Source organism: Cnephaeus nilssonii, assembly GCF_951640355.1.
Source record: "Cnephaeus nilssonii genome assembly, chromosome: 6".
Taxonomy (NCBI): Eukaryota; Metazoa; Chordata; class Mammalia; order Chiroptera; family Vespertilionidae; genus Cnephaeus; species Cnephaeus nilssonii.
The window spans coordinates 26221493-26247538 of record NC_137077.1 but is presented as its reverse complement, the minus strand read 5'-3'; the positions used below and the strand labels follow the sequence as shown (position 1 = coordinate 26247538).

General features: G+C 36.5%; 1 protein-coding gene across 4 annotated transcripts in view; it reads left to right on the top strand.

The window, feature by feature from the left end:
• EPS8 (EGFR pathway substrate 8, signaling adaptor) overlaps positions 1–26046 on the top strand; it is a 168870-nt gene that overhangs the window by 122836 nt on the left and 19988 nt on the right. For 3 of the 4 annotated variants that reach the window (XM_079775318.1, XM_079775319.1, XM_079775320.1), the window contains 9 exons: positions 1075–1148; positions 2410–2536; positions 4308–4396; positions 4755–4829; positions 10083–10231; positions 13426–13609; positions 18463–18599; positions 22216–22324; positions 23201–23344. In XM_079775318.1, coding sequence (XP_079631444.1) covers positions 1075–1148; positions 2410–2536; positions 4308–4396; positions 4755–4829; positions 10083–10231; positions 13426–13609; positions 18463–18599; positions 22216–22324; positions 23201–23344 — 1088 coding nt within the window. The remainder of the gene's footprint in view (positions 1–1074; positions 1149–2409; positions 2537–4307; positions 4397–4754; positions 4830–10082; positions 10232–13425; positions 13610–18462; positions 18600–22215; positions 22325–23200; positions 23345–26046) is intronic. The other variant, XM_079775321.1, reaches the window with a different exon arrangement.

The following is a 26046-nucleotide window of genomic DNA, read 5'->3' as shown; positions in this document are numbered from 1 at the left end:
TACCTCAGCTTCCCATCTCACCTATCTGGAGTTCCTCATAGCTTTATTTCAAGTACAATGTGCTGCTTTCTGTAGTACATACTATTAGGCAGATTAGCTACCCACAAGTAAAATAGCAGTTCACTGGCAAGATTTTATACATATAAGTTCTCATTATCTTAAACTACTTAATAGCTACAAATTATGTTTCATAAGACTAAGGGATTTCTTCTTTCTTTTTTTTTTATGAGTATTCCATTTACAGTAAGAGTTAGGCCTAAAAGAGACATAGCAGTATCGGATTTTCAATATATTTTGTAGATCTCTATGTCAAACATCATGAGTCACAATGATATATCAAGAGTTGTATTTCCATTGGTGTTAATACATTTTTCCTGTTTCATCCATACTTTTTTTTTTCATTTCGAATACTGTGAAATATTTGTACAAGTATCTGTGTCAGTGGTAGTTTTAACCTACTCATATCAGGAATGAGTTCATGATAATGATCTTATGACTAACATCATACTTTAGCCAAATGAGCTAACTTAACATTTTGAATGCTCTTAAGAAATTCACTCTTTAATTTGAAAATTTCTATAGGTATTTATACTTTTAAAGCACATAGCTTAAAATTAATGAGCCCAACATTGTGGGTTTTAAGTTTAGTGAAAATAATAATTTTAAAAAACACTTTACTCTCAGAACCCCCAAAGCTTATTGAAATCACAATGTTGGAATTATATGAAAATTACAAGCTCTGTTGCATTAGAATTAATTGACCACTATTTACGACGTAGGTGCTTAAATGTGGGTTTATATTTCTTGGGTGGGAATTATAGGATGCTGAATTAGGGTTGGTTTCATAGGCAGCTGACACAGGGAAGAGGGAGACTAGCGGGGAAATTACAAGGTAAATCAACATAAAGGTAGAAAGCAAGTACTTCAGCTCTGCTCAAGTGCTTCTGTTGTGGCAAGGATGCCTGTCGTAGATGACGAGCGGAGTTTTGATTTTGTATTTAGGCAATGTCTAAATGCCTATATTGGTATTACTTAAGCAACAGGTTGAAAGAGTTATGATTCTCCTTTGTCTAGTTGAGAAGCTAAGGCAGTATCATGGGCATGAAGAAACACCTGAGATGATGGCAGCCCGAATTGACCGAGATGTGGTAAGGACAGCATCATCTTAGACCACTGCCTTTATTTTAAAAGAGGAGAAATATTTGCGAGGAAAATGAAGTTGATTCAATAAAGACATTTTGTGGAAGCTATATTTTCTCTTTCTACTGGTAGTTATGCCCTTTGAATTTTTTTTCTCAACTATTTTTTTTGCCTTTATGGCAATATTTAACTAGAAGATTTTATGCAAATCATTCATTAGTGACAGAAGAACTAACATATTAACTAGCTTACAAAGGAATTTAAATGGAATTATCCAATTTGAGGTGCTTTTGTTTTTTTAGTTTGTAATTCATAATTGAAGTATTTTTAATGTCTTACTGTCCTTTATTGAAAATATTTTATAATGCCTGAAATATAAAAGTTAAATGGCATTTTAAGAGTAGATATGTCAATATTAATTTCTTATAAAGGATAAGGCTATATTTATTTCTCCATCATAATTTACTTGCAGAATGACAGTGCCCTGTGGTATAATCATAAAATATGATGCCAATATAATTACTTTTTATACTACACTCATGTTCAATTTGGAAACAAACAGAGGAATTTGATGTTTGGAATTTAATTTTTACATCGCACTATTACTTATTGTACTAAAAAGTTCATTTAATACCAGTTTCTAGTCTTGAATTAGAAGAATGTCAAGTTTCACACAAACTAGAGAAAGTCAACTAAAATTTATACTATATGTGATAATCAAAATTGATTTGATGAGCCCTGAAAGCGTAGTTCATTATGAATTTTATTTCACCATGTAGAAACTCTTTTTAATGCCTATAATTGTAGATTATCTATGTCTTTATTAGGTTATCACAACAGTTTATATTCCTTTAATTCCATGAAATAATATTCTTGGTGCTTTATTGAGACACTTATTAGAAAAACAAAAATGCTCAGTGCGTGTGTAACAAAATATTTTTTAGAATTATTTCCCCCTAACTTTATGTGGGAGAACACTATGAGAAAATTAGAGTAATTGAAAATAATTAATGTTCTGAATAGATATTGTGAATGCTTTCTTGATGGTATTGAAAATAGAGCAAAATTAAGCTAAAGGAAAATATAAATGTCACACTTTGGCCACAGGCATATTTAGTTCAATCCTTAGAATTAGTGATAAACTTGAAATTTGCATGTAGGAAGTGTTTCTTTCTTTTTAATAACTTCCCGAATTTTCTTTACTGACTATGTATAGCCAAGGCAAAAATAGTTTTATTTTATATTTAATTCTATAATTTCTAATTTCAGCAAATCTTAAACCATATTTTGGATGACATTGAATTTTTTATCACAAAACTCCAAAAAGCAGCTGAAGCATTTTCTGAGCTTTCTAAAAGGAAGAAAACTAAGAAAGGTAAAAGGAAAGGACCAGGAGGTAAGTTGGATATTCTTTGTCTTCTAAAGTCCAGTCAGAATTCAGTGGTAGGCTGTTTCTGCCCTTGTGAAGAACTCAGCACATTATACTGACAGTGAACCAAGGCCCCTCTTCTAGTTCTGGGAGAGCACCAGAGCTTTAGGCAGAGACGAAGATGAGCCCAGGGAAGGGTCCAGTCTGGTTCCAAGTTGGCTACAGGAAAGAAAGACTCTAGGGTACTTTACTTAAATCACAGGCTGGGGTTCAGGTAGTGGCTGTGTGTTTGTAGTGATTATAAAATTAATACCTGTTAAGCAAAGTCATAGCTCTATTCTTCCATATTTGGATTTATTTATTGTAAATATAGAACCTCATTATTTTGTTAAATAAAAGGATTGACTTTTCTCATTAAAACAGATACAAATGTCAATGGGTTTGAATTTTTTTTTTTTATCACAAAACTCCAAATAGTATATTCAGGTCACATACAAATAACATACAAATAGTTTTTTAGTATGCTGTAGTTCAGCTATTTAAAATGGTGCCAAAATAATATAAAATTATAATTATGGAACAAAATATATAAAAGAATAGCAAATAAATATCCCTTTAATTTCCTGTGACTTCCAGATCTTTCTCTAGCTCATGTCTACATCATAAGCATGAGCTGTAGACTCATCTTCCAGATGTGTATATCTGGATGTACCTCACCTCTAAACAGGGTGGGCCAGAAGTAGGTTTACAGTTATTTGGAAAATAAGACAATGATTAATAAATAATAATACAAGAATAATCTCTGTTTCCCATACTGACAACTGTAAGCCTACTTTTGCCCCACCCTGTATATTCTGAAATTCAGTATTATTATTTCCTGGTGTCTCAAATCACTTAGTGCTTCTGTATTCTTTGAAGGGTATACTGTTCTCTTGATCACTGAGATTCAAACCACAGATCTTCTTTGACTCCATTGTATAGTTGTTAACCAACATTAACTTAATTTTTTCAGTGTTTCTTTTATCCATTTTTTTCCCTTTTCATTTTCGTAAACAGAATGTGCTTCAAGCTGTTACCATTTTTGCCCAGCTTTCTAAGCAGTTTTCAAATCTCTAGTCTTACTCTATGAGGATAGTTGCCTTAAAGCACTAGGGTAGTCACGTCATTCTCTGCTAAAAAGCATGTTAAGTCCATGTTCTGTTGCTTAAGTCCACCCCTCACTCACCCTGGCAGTCAAGGTCATCCACAATCTAAGCTGACCTGCTTTTCCATTCTCATGTTTCTTTGCTTTATTGTTTGTTATTTCATATACATTCAGTTTCCTTTTTTCTATGTTTTTGCTTATGCTGTCTGGAACAAAACTTTCAAATCCCAACTTCAAAGCTGCTTTCCCCATGAAACATCTCTTAGGTATACATTTCTCTGCCTCCCAACCAGCTGCAGTGTCTTTCTCATAGCACTTACTTCATACATCTTTGTTATACATTTTTATAGTCTTCACAATGACAAGCACAATGACTGCCATTTAGAAGGGCTACAGTAAAAATTTGTGGAATCAAATGAGGATTTGGTGGTGCCTAAAGGTAGAGGAATCCATTTCAAATGTTGGGTCATCTTAATTTGTTATAGTCAGACTATGAGATTTGGTAGGTACCTAGGTAGCATGATACCTGGTGTGATCATCAAACTTTAGACATAAATGTGGTCTTTAAATTTTTTTTTTCATTTTATGTTTTGGTTGTTGTTTTTTTTTTGACAATTTGCTCTCATCTACTCCTCCTCCTACTTATTTCTTTAGAGGGTGTTTTAACTCTGCGGGCAAAACCTCCACCTCCCGATGAATTTATTGACTGTTTTCAAAAGTTTAAACATGGATTTAACCTTCTAGTAAGTGAAATTTATTTATGTATAGTTAAAAGAAATAAATAAAAGCGATCAAAGTCTAGCCAGGATGTTCCTAATTAAATTAAGAGATAAAATTATTCTTGTAGATTTTTATATGGGATTTTATTTGCCTTTAATTAGAACAACAGATTATAAAATATGATCATCTAAGAGACTTGATCAAAAAAGAATGACTCCTTTTTTTAAAAGTACATTTTCCTAATCTGACTCACCCATGCTAATTAATATACTAAAAATGAATCTAGTAATAAAGAACTCTTCATCTGGGTCATTTTCAGATGTCTGTCTTTTGGTCAGTTGCATCATAGTAATATGTTTGTCTATTCTCTTAATGTTACAGGCCAAATTGAAGTCCCATATTCAGAATCCCAGTGCTGCAGATTTGGTTCACTTTTTATTTACTCCATTACATATGGTAAGATTTTATAAATTTAAGAAACTAATCATTCTTAGTATGTTTTTGGAACCCCAAGTGTCTGTTAGATTATATAGACAGTTTTTCTTTATTACCTCATCATCTGTGTAAACATTGAGAATGTGAAATTTGAGAGTTTAAAAGAACCTTAGAAACCATGTATTTCACTTACTTTAGAGCTGAGGAAACTGTTGTCTCTGACAGACCTAGGGGAATGAAAAGAAAAAGGTTTATTGGAAACTAGTGTTTCAGTAGATACTAGTGTGATACAAATTCCTTGAGCAATATAGAAAATTTTCACATTGTCACACAATAGGCTAGGCATGAGGAGTCTGGGGCTGTATGGATGGCTTTTCTCCATGATGTTATTCAGAGACCCAGATTCTTTTCATTGAGGTCTTCTTCTATTACCTCAGCTGTCTCTGAGTCAATCATTTGTGGTTTTTGTTTGTTTATTTATTTATTTAACAAATACTAATTGACAGCCTGCTATGTGCTTGGCATTATTAGTAGCTCATAAGGAACAAAACAGACATAAATTTTTATCCTCTCAGAACTTATATTTTAGTATGGAGGAATAAACCATAACCTAAATAAATTCATAATTAATACACTTCACTAAAAGTAAATGCTATGTGAAAAAATACAGCAGGGAAGGTGAACAGGGAGTGTTTCGGGTGCATGTGTACTTGCATGTGTGTGTGTGTGTGCGCGCGCGTGTGTGCGTGCATGCTACAATTTTTGATTAGGGTTGGCTAAGGGAACAACTCACTGAAAAGGTGTCATTTGAGCCAACAAAGCAAGGAATGAGTCACATGGATTTCTGCAGAAAGAAAATTGCAGGCAGAGAATAGCTAACATAAATGCTCTTAGGTGATAATATGCAAATCATGTTCTCGGAATATATTGGTTTTGTAATTGGAACAGAGTAAGGGAGAAGGTCAGCAAATTAACACGCAGACATACATTGTTGGTCCTTTTAGGTGATTGTAAAACCTTTAACATTTTTGGAGAGTTTTCAGCAGAGAAGGAAAGGATTGCTCTTTCTGAATGATTAGAAATTTGGGGGAAGAAGGGACTGAGATGGCTGTTAAAATAACGCAGACAAGAGATTTTGGTGTTTGGACCAGGTAACATCAAAGGTGATGAGAAGAAGTCAGATTTTGGTTATAAACCATGGAAGCAACAAGATCTGCTGGTAGATTAGATGTGCTGTGCAAGACCCAAGAATTTTTAGCCTGACTGGAAAGATGGACTGATTATTAACTGAGTTGGTAAAGACTGGGTGAAATGGGGTTTTGGAGGAAGATAAGGAATTCGGTTTTAGTCATGTGAAAATTGAGTTATGTACAGATGGAAAAACTTGAACTGGTAGTTGAATATTTGAATTTGGAGTTCAGTGGAGAAATCAGGCCTAGAGATATAAATTTGAGGACCATCTACATAGAGAAGGCATTTGAAGCCAGGAAATTGAATGATGCCACCAAGGGAGTGATTATAAATAAAGAAGACGGGCAAGGACTGATGAAGCCAAGGCAGTTTCAGGGTCAAAAAATGGGAAAAGCCAGCAAAGAAGATTGAGAAGAAGCAATAAGTCAGGAGAAGAAACACAAGAATATTGTGGAATTCTAGAAGTCAAAGGAAGAAAATGTTTTCAAGAGTAAGAATTGAGCAGTTATGTTAGACTCGAGGCCCGATGCATGAAATTCATGCAAGAGTAGGCCTTCTTTCCCCCGGCTACCGGCACTGGCTTCCCTCTGGCACCCAGGACCCGGGCTTCCCTTGCAGCCCTGGCTTCGTCCGGAAGGACGTCTGGTCTAATTAGCATATTGCGCTTTTATTATTATAGATATCTAGAGTGGAAGCTCATTTACCTCCATGTCCTTATAATAGCAGTACAAAGGCAAAGACAGCTTTGTCTTTAAAGAGTAACTTTGAACTTAGTCAGATAATTTTTGCTATTATCCAGTTGGCCTGAACTTCCTCATGGGGCCACACGAAACACTAAAGCAATATAGTTTCCATTGAGTGGCTCTGTGTCCATCTAAAATGCAGAGGCTTCTTCTAGGAGGAAGTGGAGGAGAAGGGACACTAGGGGACAGTTGGCAGTCTTTGGCCTGTACACTGTGTTCATGGTGTGGTGATATGCACATAACACAGTTTTCCCTCGAGAAAACTTCCTTCTCCACATGTATATTTTGAATGAGGTATAATTTTTGGAGCTAACAAAATGGTGTATTGGGAACAATTCCCTTTGTGAAGCAGCTGGAATGTTATTCAACAAAAGGTTATACCACTTGCGTAATAGGCCAGGATCCAAGATACACATTTTTATTTTCTAGGTTCTTAATACACAGCTGTGCTCTTTCCGTATACATTTAATGAAGTGGGCACAGTAATGCACTTCCCTTCCCATTTTATATTTCTCATATTTACGAATAGTATAGCAGCGGGTTCTCCAAGCTGGCTTTATGTACAACGCCTTTGTTCTGCAGGAGAGCTGGCAGAATGAGCTGGAATAATATTTAAGGGTGCACAGAGGAAAGTGCTGAAGTTTCAGAAAAGCATGGCAATAGCAAGCAGATGGAGCAATTGGCCTCACGCAAAGACAGATCCTAAGGAAACTGGGCTACAAATCACCCTTTTCTATAATTCCACAAATTCCCCTTTTTGTGGGGAAGACAAATGAGAGAGAAGTGGAAAGGAGGAAGAACCTCTTTTAAAAACTTTCAGGAGGACAGAGTTTCCTATTTTGGGGGCTAAGGCAGGAATGTTTAGAGTGACTGTGAGTGATTCACCCTGTCAAAGAGCAAACGATGACTTTGTAGAATGACAGTAGCAATAATAACTGTTAGTGTTGCTTTGTGTACTGCTCCTGTGATTTTTTTGAAGAGTAAGAATAGTAATTATATGAATCAGATACATTTCACTGTTTTTTATTTAGACCATATAAAGACTATGGTCATTAAGTTCTTTAATCTTTATTAAAAAAATGGAGCAAATTCAGCATTTCTCATAGCTTTGACTTGAATGTTAGGGAAGAAAAGGGGGAAAAAGAGAATCCAAGTAATAAAAAAGAATAAATCTCATCTTCTTTCACCAAGGATAACTAGACAAGACCTGACGTAGAATATGAAATGGATATTGCTTTACAGACAGGAAAGTAAGTAACATTATCAACATGAAGTCAGAACTGGGCAATAAGAGATTAGAAGATGAAAGTCCAAGGCTACGTCAGTAATTTATGAATGCTTCCATATGTTGCTGCTATATATAGAGCATCAGGTTTCTACTTGTCTGTTTATAGTTGAATAATTCTTGCTGTATAAGCATTTTTAAAATTAGAAGGCCATTCATATGCAAAGAAACTGATTCTAGCTCACTAACAAAATTTGTATTCTTTATTCTTTAACACATTTGATACTATCTCAGTTTGAGTATAAGGAAGTATTGTTCATGATGCAGTTTTGCCACCTCCTCTCATTTATTTCACACTTTCACAGATTATAAGCAGATATTGAGTCATTACACAAAGTAGGAATATAAAATAAAGGGACTAGTTTCCATAACATACAAAATGTAATCTTTCTAATTAGGCCAGGTATGTGAAAACATTTAGATTTTTTTTTTCTCTGAAAAGTGACTCCTTGTTAATGGTCTTCCCAATCATCATATTTCTGTTACTCCATTTAATGTTCTGCCTATGGAGCCCAGACATTTTATGTGGAGATGGGAAGGAATATTTATTCGGGCCTGACTTATAGCCAGATGAAGTCTAATGGCTTTAAACCTTGGAGTTTAAACCTGTACCCTCAGTGTCTGTACGCAAGCATATCCACAGCACACATGCATGCACACGTGCCTACTCACATTCTTGAGAGGGAACTTTGGCCCATAGCCTTTTATTTACCTGCTTTAGTTTTATTCCCTCTTCCCTCTGTGAAAACGAAGATTTGAATATTCCTCTACTCCTTTACTCTTTACTTTTCCCTCATAGTCATCCTTATGTATTTACTGGAAGTACTTACTCTAAGGCTTGGAAATAAATAATGACTGTGCCGGTTGTCAAGGTAGATTTTGTTCTCAGTGAGAGCCCACCTCCCTTATCCTTTATTTTTTCTTTTGTTTGTTCTCATTCATTCCTATAACACTATGTCTATTGCAATTCAAAATCAGCTAAGTCTTGGTCCAAGTCCTCAAGGGAGCAGAAACTAAAAAATAAGCCATAAGCTATAATGTAATTTGTTACTAATATGCATAAATGATTTTGGGGACATAAAGGTGCATCAGAGGTACATTGTGGAGTTAAGAAGGGCTTTCCAGAAGAAGTGGTACCTGATGATAGAGGAGGGCCTTCTGGGAGGCTGCGAAGCAGCATGTCAAATACACAGAGGTCTGCATAGCACAGCAGGCTCAGAACACCTGGACGACTGGGGAGAAGGTGACTGTTAGTCTGGCACCATTCCAAAGCACATTTCTTCCTTCTTGTGCCACGTCTCTGGGAAGGTGAGATTTCTATAAAAGGGCTCATGTTTCTGCTCTAGGAGATAATAACTGCCATTCTTTAGCCAGGAAATAGCCCCTGAGAAGTAAATATGGAACAGTTTTCAGAGATCCTCTTATCATCACTTTGTTTATCAGGGAGTTACAACTGTTCATTTGTTTGTGCTAGTCATTAAATTATCCATTTCAAGTCAGGAAAATTTCCTTGGATTAAATTCTGGGGGAAAATACATAGATTCAGAGTCCCATTTCTCATTCTTTCACTTTTCTCTTTAGGTCCTTTTATTTTTGTACATATTTGTAGGCACAGCCACAGACTGTTAGCTTGAGCACAGTCTTCCTCTCTATAGCCATATTTTTCAAGTTTGGCATAATAGATTTCCAGTGAAGATAATCTTTTTTAAAACAAAACAAAACAAAACAAAAAACACACCAAAAAGCAGAGTTGGTTAAACCATCTGACTTAGAATTCTCTCTAAAGATATTAGTATTTTCCAAGTAAAGTACAGTGATGTTCAGCCAATATACAGAGCCTGTGAAAGCTGTTAAATTATTAACTTTTCATTTTAGATTATTAGTCACCATCAGTCTGGACAGATCATCCGGCAAGCTGTTTTTCATTCAGTAGTGCATTGCACAACATCAAAAGTTAATTTGAGTTTGTAAAACCAGTGCTTGTTTTGGCATGGCTTTTGAAAATATATAAATATCGTCATCATCTTGCTAAAATATGATGTATTGTGTTTTTAGGTGGTGCAGGCAACAGGAGGTCCTGAACTAGCCAGTTCAGTACTCAGCCCCCTATTGACTAAAGATACAATTGATTTCTTAAATTATACTGTCAATACAGATGAAAGACAGCTGTGGATGTCATTGGGAGAAACTTGGATGAAAGCCAGGTAAACATATGAGTTTAGCGTCTAATACCTATAATACTTAAAGTATTGTTCTTTGTTTATTGCATGGATCTAACAAGACATTTATTTAACCTTCTATGTATGAAGACTAGGTGTTATAGATGAAAACCCATGAAAGGCTAAAAGTCTGGGGGAGAACATAGAGGTGTATGGAATACAAGGCATGATAAATGCCAAAGTGACTCATAAACAAACTGCTATTGGTTGGCAAGGTGAAACGGTCAGGAAGAGGATTTAGAGAGGAGGGTAGTTAGTGTTCAAAGAAGAGCTGGCATTTAAAATCAATAGCTAAAACTATTAAGTAGAGAGATGCATGTTTCTATAAAGACATACACATACACAAGAGTTTGCTAGTCACTCTTTCATTCACTTTACACAGGTACGTTATTATTCCCATTTTACAGATTAGGAAATCGAGGCATAGAGAGATAAACTAATTTGCCCAAAGCCAAACAACTCATACATGGCAGAGCTGGGATTTGAACCTAGGCAATCTGGCCCTGTAGTCAATGTTCATAATTATTTCTCTAAGCTGCCTGTCAGCAGGATGGATAGGATTTCCACAAATACATAGCAGAGACAGGACCTTCCCAGTAGAGAGAGAAGCTTGAGGGAAGGCATGAAGCAGTAGATTGAAGTATGAATATGTGTTTAACTAGAACATAGACTTTGGGTAGTGGGGGATTGTGGAGAATAGGGAGGAGGAATGGTGTTAAGTGAGGCAAACAGAAATGAGCAGGGCTGGGTTACGAAGGCTCTCAGTGCCATGCTATGGAGCTGGAGCAAGGCTCTATAGGCTGTGGAGAACCGATAACTTTGTGAACTAGAGTGTGATATAAACACATATGCGTTTTTAGAAAGATCATTCTTGTAGTTGAGTTTAATAAAAACAAGGACAGAAGTAACTAGAGGCAAAGAGGCCCCTTTGGATGATAATGCTATAGTTCATTATTTTTTAAATTTTTCTATTAAATGTATTGGGGTGATATTGATTAATAAAATTATATAGGTTTCAGTTGTACAATTCTATAATACATCATCTGTATATTGCATTGTGTGTTTACCACCCAAAGTCAGATCTGGGACTAGAATTGTGGTGTGGAAATGGAAAGGAGGAGGGAGTAATTTTAAGAATTGTATCTTGTCAATAAAGTGATTGTGGAAAACAGATCATTAACAATTGCAGTGTTCAAGTTTGCTGAGCAAAGCAAGTTATAAAAATGTTTCTCTTCATTCTACATGAATAAATAATTTTTGCTTTCCTTATTTTTCCAAGTCTTTTTAAAAATATATTTTTATTGATTCAGAGAGGAAGGGAGAGGGAGCAAGAGATAAAAACATCAATGATGAGAGAGAATCATTGATTGGCTGCCTCCTGCACGCCCCCCACTGGGGATTGAGCCTGTACCCAGGCATATGCCCTTGACTGGAATCAAACCTAGGATGCTTCAGTCCGCAGGCTGACGCTTTATCCACTGAGCCAAACCAGCTAGGGCTTTCCAAGTCTTTTTATTTCTCTCAATACTTAAGGAGGGAGGGAATCACTCACTATGGTCACTTACAAGCTTGTCTTCCTAATGCGCTTTTTAAAAAAATATATTTTATTGATTTTTTACAGAGATGAAGGGAAAGGGATAGAGAGTTAGAAACATCGATGAGAGAGAAACATCAATTAGCTGCCTCCTGCACATCCCCCCCCCGGGGGATGTGCCCGCAACCAAGGTACATGCCCTTGACCGGAATTGAACCTGGGACCCCTCAGTCCGCAGCCTGATGCTCTATCCACTGAGCAGCCAAACCAGTCAGGCTTCCTAATGCTTTTGAAAGGGCTAGCTTAAAAGTAATGGCACTATTTTGTTTTCCTTTTTCAATTGAAACATATAAACCATTCCCAAAATCCAAACCATTTGGACTTTGGCAACTACTTGTGTTAGGATATGGTTTACACATTGAATGTTTTACCAAGCAGAAAGCTTTTTAAAAGCCCTGCAGTTGTTTTTATTTTGAAAATACTAGAGGCCTGGTGCACGGATTCGTGCATGGGGGAGGGGTGTCCTTCAGCCTGGCCTGCACCCTCTCGCAATCTGGGAGCCCTCGGGGAATGTCTGACTGCTGGTTTAGGCCCAATAACCGCAGGCCAGGCCAAGGGACCCTACTGTTGCACGAATCCGTGCACACACCGGGCCTCTAATATTAATATAACACCCTATATCATACTATGTGTATATCATATCATGTAAAAACTCATAAAATAGATTTCTTACACCTACTAGATTTATGTATATTATGATTTTATGATAAGCCTGAACAAGCTATTTTAATTTCTAAGAGTATTAGGGAATGAATACACTGACTTAAAAACTCATAAAGATAAAAATAATCATGAAGGTACATAATAATCTGAATGCAATGGCTAATTTCATTATAGTAGAAATATAATCTGAAGAATTAAATCAGGTGTGAAAGATAAACAAATTTTAGCAGAAATGAAGCTATAATTTCTGTCCTAGTTATTTTTATGGTTCATGAGTGATTAGGGGCTTGTAGAAATAAGTGTCACTCAAAGTCATTAAAAAATGAATGGATAATGATGGTGATTACAGACTAGTCCTAACTTGATTTTACTTATTAAAATGTAGCTGATACATTTAATTTACAAAATCAGCAATGTTTTATTTTTGGGGACTTCATACCTTAAAAAATCATAAATCTTAAGAACATTCTCTGGTGTTTCTCTTTTGAAAAATATATCCAATATCAGGAGGTTTCAGATGATGGAAGGGGAATGAAGAGAAAGATGACAATCTGAAGCTACTTTAGATACTAGAGAAGTTTATGTTCTAAATACTTAGCACATTTCTAGTTTCACGGTCCCTTCCCAAATTTCGAAAACATATACCCATGTTTAAAAGTTGAATGAATGGGGATTTGAGGCATGGTGTAAAAACAGGTAATGAAGCAGAATTCAGTCTTCCTTTCATTTTATATGTATTAAATATGAGATGAACATGTTTACTTTCCCTTTTTGGTGAAGGGAAAGCAGATTAGGTATGCACCGTTTTTGTTGTTTTATGCATTTGTGTTTGTGTTTTTTTAGCTAGCCTTACTAAAGATAATCTTGAGCATGAATACATTTCTTAATTTTATTTTTTGTACATCTTAATGTCCTTCTACAGAGCAGAGTGGCCAAAAGAACAGTTTATTGCACCATATGTCCCACGGTTCCGCAGTGGCTGGGAGCCCCCCATGCTGAACTTCATGGGAGCTCCAATGGAACAAGACCTTTATCAGCTGGCTGGCACTGTGGCAAATGTAGCAGAACATCAACACAGACATGAAGCAAAAAGATATTCCTCAGAGGTGAAGGTTTTTAACATAGCTTTTGCAGAAAATACTATGGTCTGTGCAATTTATTATAATTCCACTGAGTTCTCTTTTTATCTGAAGATATTCTAGAATCAGTGATGAAATGTTCTGCCCTTAGTTACCTCTCTCTCTCTCACCTCATTGTTGTGACAGTTTCTATTTTCCTGTAAAGCCCAATATGAGTTCATATCATCCCTTCCAGCCTGCCAGCTGCCCCACAGCCCATCCTGCCGGTGCCCCCTCATCCTGCCTGTGGCTCCCATCCTGCCGGTGCCCCCTATCCTGCCAGTACCCCCTCATCCTGCCGGTGCCCCCTCATCCTGCCTGTGGCTCCCATCCTGCCTGTGGCTCCCATCCTGCCAGTGGCTCCCATCCTGCCAGTGCCCCCCATCCTGCCGGTGCCCCCTATCCTGCCGGTGGCTCCCATCCTGCCGGTGGCTCCCATCCTGCCGGTGCCCCCCATCCTGCCAGTGCCCCCCATCCTGCCAGTGGCTCCCATCCTGCCAGTGCCCCCCATCCTGCCAGTGCCCCCTATCCTGCCGGTGCCCCCCATCCTGCCGGTGCCCCCCATCCTGCCGGTGCCCCCTATCCTGCCGGTGGCTCCCATCCTGCCGGTGCCCCCTATCCTGCCGGTGGCTCCCATCCTGCCGGTGGCTCCCATCCTGCCGGTGCCCCCCATCCTGCCAGTGCTCCCTGAACTCCAGTGATCCCATCTTTTTGAAGTGTGTTCTCTTTCTCTTTATCTGGGAATTGCCCTCCTACAACTGGCTTATTCTTTCTATTTTTCTCTCCCATCATCAGACCCTCAAGACACTTCCCAGAACCCAGGTTCTCTAAGCTCATCCCAAGCAGGTCTTTCCTGAAAGCCTTAATTCTTTCCTTTCTCCCTTTCTTCTCCCTCCTTTCTTCATTCTTTATTATGTGGAGTGAAGGGTCCCGGGTTTGATTCCAGTCAAGGGCACATGCCCAGGTTGCGGGCTTGATCCCCAGTGTGGGGCCTGCAGGAGGCAGCCAATCAATGATTCTCTCTCATCATTGATGTTTCTGTCTCTCTATCCTTCTCCCTTTCTCTCTGAAATCAATAAAAAATACTTATATATTTTTAAAAAATAAAGCAAACATACTGCTTTGAAAATAATTTTTTTCTAATGTAACTTTTTCTTCTGGCTGCATATAAGGGTTTAGGTGGAGTCCATAACTGCCCTTTCCTCCAACTGAGTGATTAAGAAGATGACCTCAGAGCTCTGGGCAGTGGTTGGCAGGCATACCTCCCTGTCTGTAATTTCATAGTTCAGACCTCATCACTATGAGTTTTTTTCCTCATAGAGAGCGGAGTTTTTAGAGGGATAAATGTAATCAAACATGAAATCATTTTACACTTGCTGTTGCTATAGTTACAGCTGACTATTTTCAAATTATAGAAATTTCCAGCTTACAGTCTTCATATATTAAATAAGAAAATATATCTACTTTATAATTATGCCTCAGAAATTCACGTTTGTGAGTTCTCTTCTGTGAGTTCTTTTTCAGTTTGTGTATTTAAAGAGAGGGTAATGTATTTGGGACTTCCAGTGTAAAAGTTACCTCCTCTCACTGAGTAAGTAATTTTAAAAGAAGAATTATTGACAATCCTTCCTTATAATGCATTATCTCATTTTCTGGTTATAAATGATTTTTCAGAGATTAAAAAAAAAAAAAAATGAAAGGCGCCTGCTAGCATTTCTAGGAAATTTTATACCCTAAGATTTTGTTGAAAAGCCAAGTACTGATGATTGAAAAGGCATAAAAAATGTAGTCATTCCCAGAAGAGAGATTTTATTATACTTTATTGCCACTATTATGCATACATTCAGGGCAAGCCTTGGCTGACTCAGGTTTCGTTTAGAATCAAGGGCACAGGTGAGGTGGAGTGACAAATGCGGTGGCAGTGCGCGCCTTCACTTCCGCTGAGCCGGCGGCAGGTCCACACAGGCCGTGTGGCCATCAGAGTCACTTGGCATCATTTCCTCCTCCCTCCGACATTCCCAGTCACTCTCAGGGCCCGGTGATCTCATACTGGTTGCCTCCCTCCATGGGTGATTCTAACAGTTTCTTGAACTCCTCCCTATATTTATAACAGCCTTCAATAAAACATTGCCTAATCATCTAATTCCCCTACTCTCTCCTTGGGAAATGATAAACTGAATTAAGTTATTTGTTTTTTATTTTTCACCTTTATTGAGGTATAATTGACAAAAAATGTAAGATATTTAAAGTATCTTTACGTAAAGCATCACTACCATGTTTTAACCCCCATCTAGTTAATTCACACATCAACACATCCATCACCTCACATATTTATTTATCTTTGTTGTTGTTGAGAACATTTAAGTTCGACTCTTTTAGCAAATTTTAATTATATAATACAATGTTATAAATTATAGTCACCATGTTTTACATTAGATCCTCAGGCCTTTCATAGCCGAAAGTTTATACCCTTTCACCAACTTCCTATTTCCCCCAGCCCCTGGCAACCATTTTTCTACTATTTCTATGAGTTTGACTTTTTTTTTAAAGATTCCACATGTAAGTGGTACCATGCAATATTTGTCTTTTGCTGTGTGGCTCATTTTACTTACCATAATGCCCTCAAGGTTCATCCATCCATGTTGCAAATGGTAGAATTTCCTTATATCTCATGGCTGAGCAATATCCCATTGTAATATATATCTTATATACATATACGTACCACATCTTCCTTATCTACTCATCTGTTGATGGACGCCTCGGCTGTTTCCATATCTTAGCTATTATGAATATGCTGAATGTACATCAGGATGCAGATATCTCTTCAAGACCCTAATTTTATTTTCTTCAGTAATATACCCGGTAGTGGGACAGCTGAGTCATATAGTAGTTTTATTTTTGATTTTTGAGAAACCTCCATACTATTTTCCATAATGACTATACCAAATTACATTCCTAACAACAGCACAAGAGTTTCCTTGTCTCTATACCTTTGTCAACATTTTGTTATCGTATGTCTTTTTTATAATAGCCATCCCAACAGGTGTAAGGTGGTATCTTATGTGGTTTTGACTTAGATTTTCCTGATGATTAGTGATGCTAAGTGCTTTTCATGTACCCATTGACTATTTGTATGACTTATTTGAGAAAATGTCTGCTCAGTTCCTCTGCCCATTTTTTAATTGGATTTTGTGTTTTTGGCTACTGAGTTGTATGAGTTCTTTATGTATTTTGGATATTAACCCCCATCAGATATAGGATTTGCAAATATTTTCTCCCACTTCATAGATTGCCTTTTCACTTTGTTGATGGTTTGCTAAGGTAATTAAATGGTGGAAATTGTTTATTTTTATTTGTGTGTTAAGTGCAGCATACCAATATAGTTCCTAGGAATAATATAATATAGGTATTTAAATATCAACACTGGACCATGGAGACACACCTCATCTGCTCAGTCTGTGATAAACTCAGCCCTATTCCTGCCAACTTTGTCATTAGAAATAACTGTATTAAACATGTGCCCAGTAATTTTCTAAACCATTCCCAATTTTAACTATTTTACCTCAGGGAGTACATAAACAATTGAAATAGCCAAGGAATCCTAGTGCCTCAGAGTCTGTCATGTATCCCCCATACCTCACTTTACAAAATGGAGCAGTACAAAATCTTTAGATGAATGTGTTGTTGTTTTTTGTTTGTTTTTCTCCATAATTTTAGAAGCATGCTGCTCAGTGAAACCATAGACCTCAGTCTCCTCTTGGTTAGCCCAGTAAGCCCATGTCCAAATTGTGTTAACTGCAAACGGAAGTGACTCTGGCATTTTCTCCTTCTGGACTATTGACTGTTAAGATCAATGTGTTTCTGCCTTTTTATGTTCTCTTTAACAGTAAATCTGATAATAGTGCTGCCATTTAAAAAATAATACAAAATAGTTTCTGTGTACATTTTAAATAATAAGAAAAATGAGAGGGTGGTATAATGTCAGTGCACAGAGTTCAGATGATTTTCATGTGACAATATTTACCTTGCTAGAGTGGTAAAGGACTGCTTCTTATACAGAGAAAGCAAGGGTTAAGGGTCTTGTTGTTGGTTTTAAACCACTTTTATTTTATGTAAGCTGTTAAAGTCTGTCTAATCCTAAAATCACCTACTACTGAAATTCCTGAGGGAAGAATGTACGGTATAGGCATACCTCATTTTATTGTGCCTCGCTTTATTGCTCTTCACAGATGTTGTGGGGTTTTTTTGTTTGTTTTGTTTATTTTTTACAAATTGAAGGCCAGACCATTCAGCAGCAAAAATATTACTAGTTGCTTTATTGGGTACTGGCTTTATTGCAGTGGTCTGGAACCAAACCCGCAGTATCTCCGAGTTACGCTTGTATTGTTTTTATACCTGGACATTTCCAGAATTAAGATTTAGCCTTTGCTCTAATTACTTTTCTTATTATAAATAGGTCTTGGACAAAATGTATTTACCCCACTTCATAATTTATTCACTTAATGGTTATTAACTTAATGGGCAATCACTTGAAAATGAAACTGATCACAGTATAGCGGAGTGTTCTTATTGATTGACGTCAGTGCTCATTCAGTTAATTAATGTTGGTGATTCTTTAATCCAGGCGTCCTCAAACTACGGCCCGCGGGCCACATGCGGGTGTTTTTGCCGTTTTGTTTTTTTACTTCAAAATAAGATATGTGCAGTGTGCATAGGAATTCGTTCATAGTTTTTTTTTAAACTATAGTCCGGCCCTCCAACGGTCTGAGGGACAGTGAACTGGCCCCCTGTTTAAAATGTTTGAGGACCCCTGCTTTAATTTCTCCTTCCCTGTCTTTCAGCAGTCCAGTGTATCAGAGTACCTTCCACCTCCACCTGAGGGGTATGCATTCAATAGCATTTACACCAGAGGGCCCCATCTGGACCAAGGGGACGCTGCTGCTGCTTTTAAGCCAACGCCTAATCGCCATGTAGATAGGTAATATTCCATGGGCATCACTGGGAGAGTTGTGGATGACTGTCTCTGATTTAGTGCAAATAGAGATGCCAGTGTCTGCATTGTTCACTACTGCTTTAAACTGTCCATCTGTCAGTCATTTGTAAAGTTCCAGATGTTCCATCATAGAACTGGCTTTGATGAACAAAACCTCCAGTCCACAATTCTAACGTAGCACAACTGCCTCAGGATGACTTTCTCTTCTTAAGATGATGTTTCTGACAAAATATGTGAATTAAGAAGAAGAATGGCTTTAAAATTCTCAACTGTTTGCACCAGATGGTCTCTAAGGATTTTTCCATCTCTGTATCTTTTAAAGGAGATAATTTTTATTTTTTTCTCTCCAGAAACAAACAAATCTTTCTTGATATAGAAATACTTAAACTAAAGATAAACTAAATATTTTAATGGAGTCAATGCCTTATTTGCCATTTTACCATTTTGTCTTACTGTATTCTCACTTTCCAGTTTTACATTTTATTAATTTCCCCACATTTTCTCTCTCAAAAAATTTAATATAGGTAGAGATGGGAAATTGAGATGGGTAATCATAAAGGAATTGGAATAGGTTCACTTTTTCAATCTTGTTTTCCAGCCACTACAGGTGAGGTTGACATAGAGGCCAACCCATATAAGACTAAGAAAAGGTGAAATGTTGGTAGCAAGGCTATGGGAGAATGATCACTCGATGAAGTGGGGAGAGAGCTTGTTCTGTGCTCTCCTACCTCAAAGCCTCACTCACCACGAGTGTCCCACTTATTTATTTATTTATTTATTTATCTTTCCAGTATGCTCTTTTCTTAATAGAATCTAAAGAAGGTGAGATTCTGTTGGGAATGATGAGATAGTTAATATTTAACTAAAAGGTGTGAAAATGATACAGGTATTCTAATTGAGTGCAAAGAAGAGTCAGCAATGAATAATACATTTTGAAAATGTCAACATGAAATACTTTTTAATTTTAGGTGCAATTTTAGTAGATATACATGAAAATCACTTTTGAAGTTTAAAAGTTATTTCATTGAAATTCTTCTTGACTAACTCATTACTCATCCTCATATTTTCTTCTTCCTTTGTTTCTGTCTTAGTTGTCAATAATCAAGAAGTTTTTTCAGATTAGTGATTCTTACTTTTTCCTTTTGTTTCATAACTCCAGTAAATTGGGGTGGTTTTTCACAGCTAGGTAACTAGAAAACAGCATCAGTTTTCTCATGGAATTTTATATATCACAGATGATGTGAGGGACATTCTTTTAAAAGTTGCTACATATTTTTACTTCATTTAGAGAATACTGTGGTGAATTTCATAAATTTAAATGGAATTTAGTGATGAAAATTTTATGAAGGGGTATTCAAGTGTATAGATCTTAGAATTACCAAAACTTAGCCACAGAAAGAATTTTTTAAAAATACATTGGGTAGTGGGTAGACCATATAACTCAGTTGTCTTTATGGAGCCCACCTCTCAGCTGGGCTGTTATAATAGGGGCTGGATAGTTGATAGACACCTAGGTCATTAATTATCTGTGTTGCTAAGAAAATTTGTCATCATTATTGTAAAAACTGAAAGTTCTCATTTGATATGAAATACACAGAGGGTTGGAATTTGTTTTTATAATAATTATTATTCATCTTAAACTCTTATATTCCAAGAATGCAGTAAATACCATCTGAAGTATATTCACTGTTCAGTGAAATTACTCTGTCATTAGAGAAATTACCGGTTGAACTTAACAGCCCTCACCTTTGAAGGATTATAGTTTACTGCCATTCAAAAGCAAGTAGTGTTTTAGAGTAGTCTTGGGTCGTTGCTTTCTCCATGTCTACCCTATATTAAATGTAAATCTGTTATTCCAAATCAGAAACAGAGACCATATCATTTTTATACATTCCAGGTCTTTTAGGAAACTTTGGTACATCTGAAAAATTACAAGGTCTGATTTTTCAAATTGATAGCTATGGTCAGTGTATACCCAGGTTTAATCTATAGAAAGTGAGAAACTGAAGATTTGTAAATTCTGAAGTACTTTGTAAGTGCATGCTGGCAATCGCTTCTGAGACACACAAGATAGCAAAAACTTAAAGGAGAAATGCAGCCGTTTTCTTTTTAATCTGCTAATTATTGAGTGCGCAGTGGCAGAGAGTTATTTTGCCTGTGTTACGGTACTCAGCTCTGCATTATCAGTTGTGCTTATTTTCCAGATCGTAGGAGAGAAGAACATGAGGGAGGAAAGATAGAAACTGTTTTTGTAAGTTTGGGAGTGATTGAATCTTTTATCCTCTCCCCCCACTCCCAATGAAATCTTAATAGAATAGGATCATATAACTAGATATAAGGATGGGAAATCCATGGAACACAGTTTAGAATTCTTATTATTAATAATGTATAATAATGATTTAGCTATAGTTTCACTTTTTCTCATTTTTTAAATATACCAAGAATAGCCAATAGTTAGCATATCTTACAGCTCATCTTTTTTCTTTGTCCCTGAACCTCTTGTTCTGGAGTCACAATCTAAGAAGAACCATTTACCTATGGAGACAGGATACATTGTGTCCATAGCTATCTGAGGACCTTGGTGGGCAGCAAAAAGAATGGCCACGTTAAGAGGAGAAGGATGACAAGCCGTTTTAGTCCCTTTTGCTTTTCATCTTGTAGAGATATGTGAGGAAATGTGGGGATGTAAATGGAGGAGAAGATTAGAGCGTAAAATTAATTCATAGCAGTTAAAGTTAATTTATTATTAAAATGAAGAAAATAATATTAGTTCATTATTGATATGTATCAAGGTTTTATTGTATTATATGCCAAAGTTTTTTAATTTTGTTGTTAAATCTATTAATGGTAAGTTAATGATGAAAAGAAGTATTTGGTTTATTAAGAAAGTTTTATTTTTTTAAGTATAGAACTCTTAGGTCCTTCCTATTAAAATAAGTTTATAGTAAATTATTTAATTAATTTGGAAGTGTTATTGGTTTGTACTTAATCCATCCCTTCCCTTGCAATTTAGATAACTGGATAAAGCTTTCCTAAAATCGGACAGTCATAATTCTTAAATATATATTTGGTTAATAAATTAAACATATTACTTGAATAGTGAAATCAACATATAATTGAAGTTACTACTATGGAAACTATCTTCAGTCCCCTTTAATTTTATGTAAAAGGCTAACATTGATTTTTTTTTCCAACTTAAAAAATATTTTTATTGATTTTTTTTTTTAATCTAAAAATTTAACATTGATCTTTATCCTAATTCTTTCATGGTAGAAGAAGATAATTAACAAAGCAATATCCACAATGTATATTTAGTGGTTAAGTAATTCAGACTTGCAGTCTAGATTTGGCTTACTGCCAACTAGCCTTGTGAATTCACATTACATATTTTTGCCCTAGCCATAGTTTGTTCATTTTAATAATGAAAAGTCCAAAGTTTCTTTTAATTTTCATATTCTATCAAATATCATAAAACTAAACTACTGTCAAAATAATTTGTCAGAATGTTTCCTGGTAGGAATTGACTTGCCTTAGTGTTTTACTTCCGTTTTCAGCCTTTAGGAAGAGCTAGCAGAATAATCTTTTTTCTTTCTTTTTATAGACATTATGATCCACAAGTAACACAACCCAAGAAATATGCCAAATCCAAGTATGAGTTTGTGGCAAGGAACAACAGTGAGCTCTCAGTTCAAAAGGATGCTATTTTAGAGGTAGTAGCATTTTACCTTTACATACTCTTAGTAAAGTGGATTTATTCTATTCCTTTTGGGGTATATACCTAAACCTTTCTCAGAGGAATGCTGAGGTCAAGCAATTATTCTTCAGTATCATTTTATTTCACTAAGGGTAGAGCAGATTAGGTACCTGTGTCTTTTTAGGAGGGGAAGTACTTTATCTGTTTGTTATTGGTCAGTTTGTTTCTTTTCGGGGGTCGGGTGGGGGTGGGTTTCTGGGCTTACGTTGCCCTCTTCCTCCTCCTGGGCTTTATTCATTTTAGAATGAAGGCTACTTATCAAGTCCCATGTATATGTACCCTATATTTTAATAAGAGAAAACATTGTCCCTCTTCCTGTCCTAGTACCCTGGCACAAATATACCCAGCACTGAGTGAAGTAAGGGTTGTTGGAATTATCTACCATGACTCCCAAGTCTCTTTTCTTAGTTTATAACTGAGTGTTCATCTTTTAAAATTATAATGTGGGATAAACACAGCAGTTTTTTAAAAACACACACAAGGTTTGCATAGTTTTCCTTTTTATTCCAAGGATGGAGACAACATGCAGGCCTTTCTAACCGAGTTGTCTGAGTTACCTATAAGTACTTCAGGTATATTGCAAATACACATTTTTGAGAGGTAATCTAGGCCTTGGATAGATTCACGATAGTGGCCCCATACCTGATCTATACTAATAATTGTAATATTTAGTGTAATTCCTAGGAATCATTTATGTTAGAACAACATGTTTATGCTAAGTCAGTTTACTAGAAGATAAAAAAGTTTCTTGATCTAGAATTAAAAATTGAATTTCCTTCATGGATTGGTTTTGGTACAGAAATGATGTCTCTATTTTCTTGCATAATGACAGATCCTGGATGATAGGAAGCAGTGGTGGAAAGTTCGAAATGCAAGCGGAGAATCTGGATTTGTGCCAAATAACATTTTGGATATTGTGAGACCTACAGAATCTGGATTAGTGCGTGCTGATCCACCATACACACACACCATACAGGTAATTATGATTTTTGAGCAAAACTTTAACAAATTTTAAAATTTATTACTCTTAAAAAGGATTTAAATATTTTTTTTTGTGTTAATCATTTTGAGGTTTAATTGGTCATATAATTTTTTTCTAGGGTATTTCGGGGGCAATGGTGAGAAACATAAGGAAGAATTATACATATGTTTTATGGTTCAGATATTTAGGATATTGCTCAAAATGTTTTCCAGTAAATGACTGTTTCTCTGAATGCTATTATTTTCATTCTTCAATGTTTTTGACATTTGAAGAAGCAGTATTTCTGCCTGCTCACTCTTACCTTCTATTCAGTGGCTTCCTCTTGTTAGGCGATGGTACTTAGACAGTGGCTGGAGGATCCAGCAGTTCATCTGCACCAGCCTTTGCCCTCATTCTCTTCAATGTTCTGCCACTGGCCAACCTTGAGCTTGCACTTATCTCCACCTGAGTATTTGTTCAGTTTTCCTCTCTTGATTTTAAGATTACTATGTACTTATGCTGTAGGTTGCATGGGTCAGGCTTTCTCTTCTTGATCATTGAACAGTCCTCGAGTCCTATGCCACATTTCCAGAATTGAAGTGATGCTGGTTAAGGCATTCACCTTCACACCTGGATTCACTTGCTACTCAAGTATTGGGATGTTTGGTCTGACAGGATCTCTAGAGTCAGATCTGCCAACAGAGCCAGAATAGATGGACTGTCCCATGTGTAGCCTCTGTCCCATGTGTAGCCATGGGTGGCTTCTCTCCCATGTCCCAGGAAGAATTCTTTTAATTTTCAGAATTGTGAGCAAAAGATCATATCTGACCACGTAAAAATGTCATAAATTTGAGTAGAAGCTACATAGAATATGCCGTGAAATAGTTAATTTTCATGCCTAGACTTAGTAAAACACAGAAAGTCCAAACTGAGATTGTGATCATGTGCTGCCATGACTATTCATTCAAGCACTTCTGGCTCCTCATAGCAATTGAGCCTCGAGAGTTCCTGCACTCGTCCAGATCCACTCCTGCCTTATTGGAACCCAAGAATCAAACAGACGTTTAAAAGAAAGAATCAGTGTACAGTGTATATTTCTTGATAACTTAAAGGGATGGCAATGGAAATTCTGTTTGCTGTGCTTACGTGTTGGCGGGCCTGATGTACATCTATATTACGTACTTATTTTATGTTCATTATTTGTCATTAGCTGTTGATGCCAAAGAAGGAGTTTGAGTTATTCAAGGTATGGTCTTTTCCATTTCCTGTGGGTTTTTGAAGTGAATTTTCTGACTTGGTTTTATTACCTTTTTCTTTCCTAAGTTCTTTCTTTTCTGATTTCGAGGTGTGGTGACTTGACATAATAGAGGCTTCTGTCTGGTTTATAAATGTGAATTATTCATGTTCTTTCCTATAGAGGTTTTGACTGAATTCCTTAAACAGTGTTAAGGAGTGTATGCTTGAAATGTATGCCAAAAACAGGGATAGAGTCTACCCGCTTTGAGCTCTAGGGACTGTTTTTAATGTTTAACCCATGACGGACTGTTAAAGTCACTGTTCACAAGGATGTCTCTCGTAGCCGTATGTGAGCGGAATCTGAGAGTTTATATTTTAGGTGTTAAAAACATTATCCAAGTTTATTTCTATTTGTGTGCATGGTTGCTAGACATGGGCAAACTTTGATAAAATATCGAAAACTTGCAAATAATGTAAATTCTAAGTATTCCCCCTGCCCCGAGATTTCCTAAGGAGTTTAACTTCTCTTACCTTTGCCTGTTTACTGTTTAGGCCTCTCTTTTTCTTCAGTTTTGATTCCTGACTTGAGCCATAGTTGGCTTTTCTGTTTCAAGGTTGCTTCTGTCTAAAATTGAACCAAAAACTATAAATACATATTTTAGGTAGAGAGAGTACTTTGTGAGAACATAAAATCTGTCCCTCCTGTTTTGAACAGAGCCTCATCTTATATTTTTGTCAACTTTGGCACAACCAAGAAGTTTTTTAAGTGCTCACAGGTTTCAGGAGTTTGTTTTGCTACTTTATGTAAATAGAAACTGTGGGAATTGCCTGTTTGGGCTTCTCCCTTTTAAACTTTTTAACACTATCTGACTGTCTTCTGAAAATTTCTGGATGCAACTCTGAATGTGGTGAAGTATGTGGACATGTGTACAAAAGCTCTGTGTATGTGTTTATGTGGGGTGTGTGTGCGCACGCGCCCTGGTATTAAAAACAATCTATTTTTTTTTATCACCTCCTAAAAATTTGGGGCTGAGCCCAACAAAACCACCAGAATCTTGTAAAATTTTAATAAGCAAGCTTGACAATCTGCCCTCTGCTATCTGACATAAATACTACTATAAAAGGATTTCTATTCTGAAAGCCTGGATAAAACACAAACACACACACACACAATGATTAGAGTAAGATAGACAAGAAAAAAGCATCCTTGGAAATATATGTCCATCATTTTATATCTCTACAACAGTGCTGCCAGATACCTTTTATCGAAACCAACAAGAAACCTTGCAGCTCACTTCAGATTGACAATAGAGATTGATGTCGATTCCAGTGACCCTAACACCCTAACCCGATAGAACTCCCCTGGATTACAAACATATCAAAAGCAATTCTATGTCCTGTTCATCTTCTCATTCATTCACGCCACAAACATTTACTGAATGCCGGCATCTTGCACTTGATAAAGAGGAAGACAGAGCCTG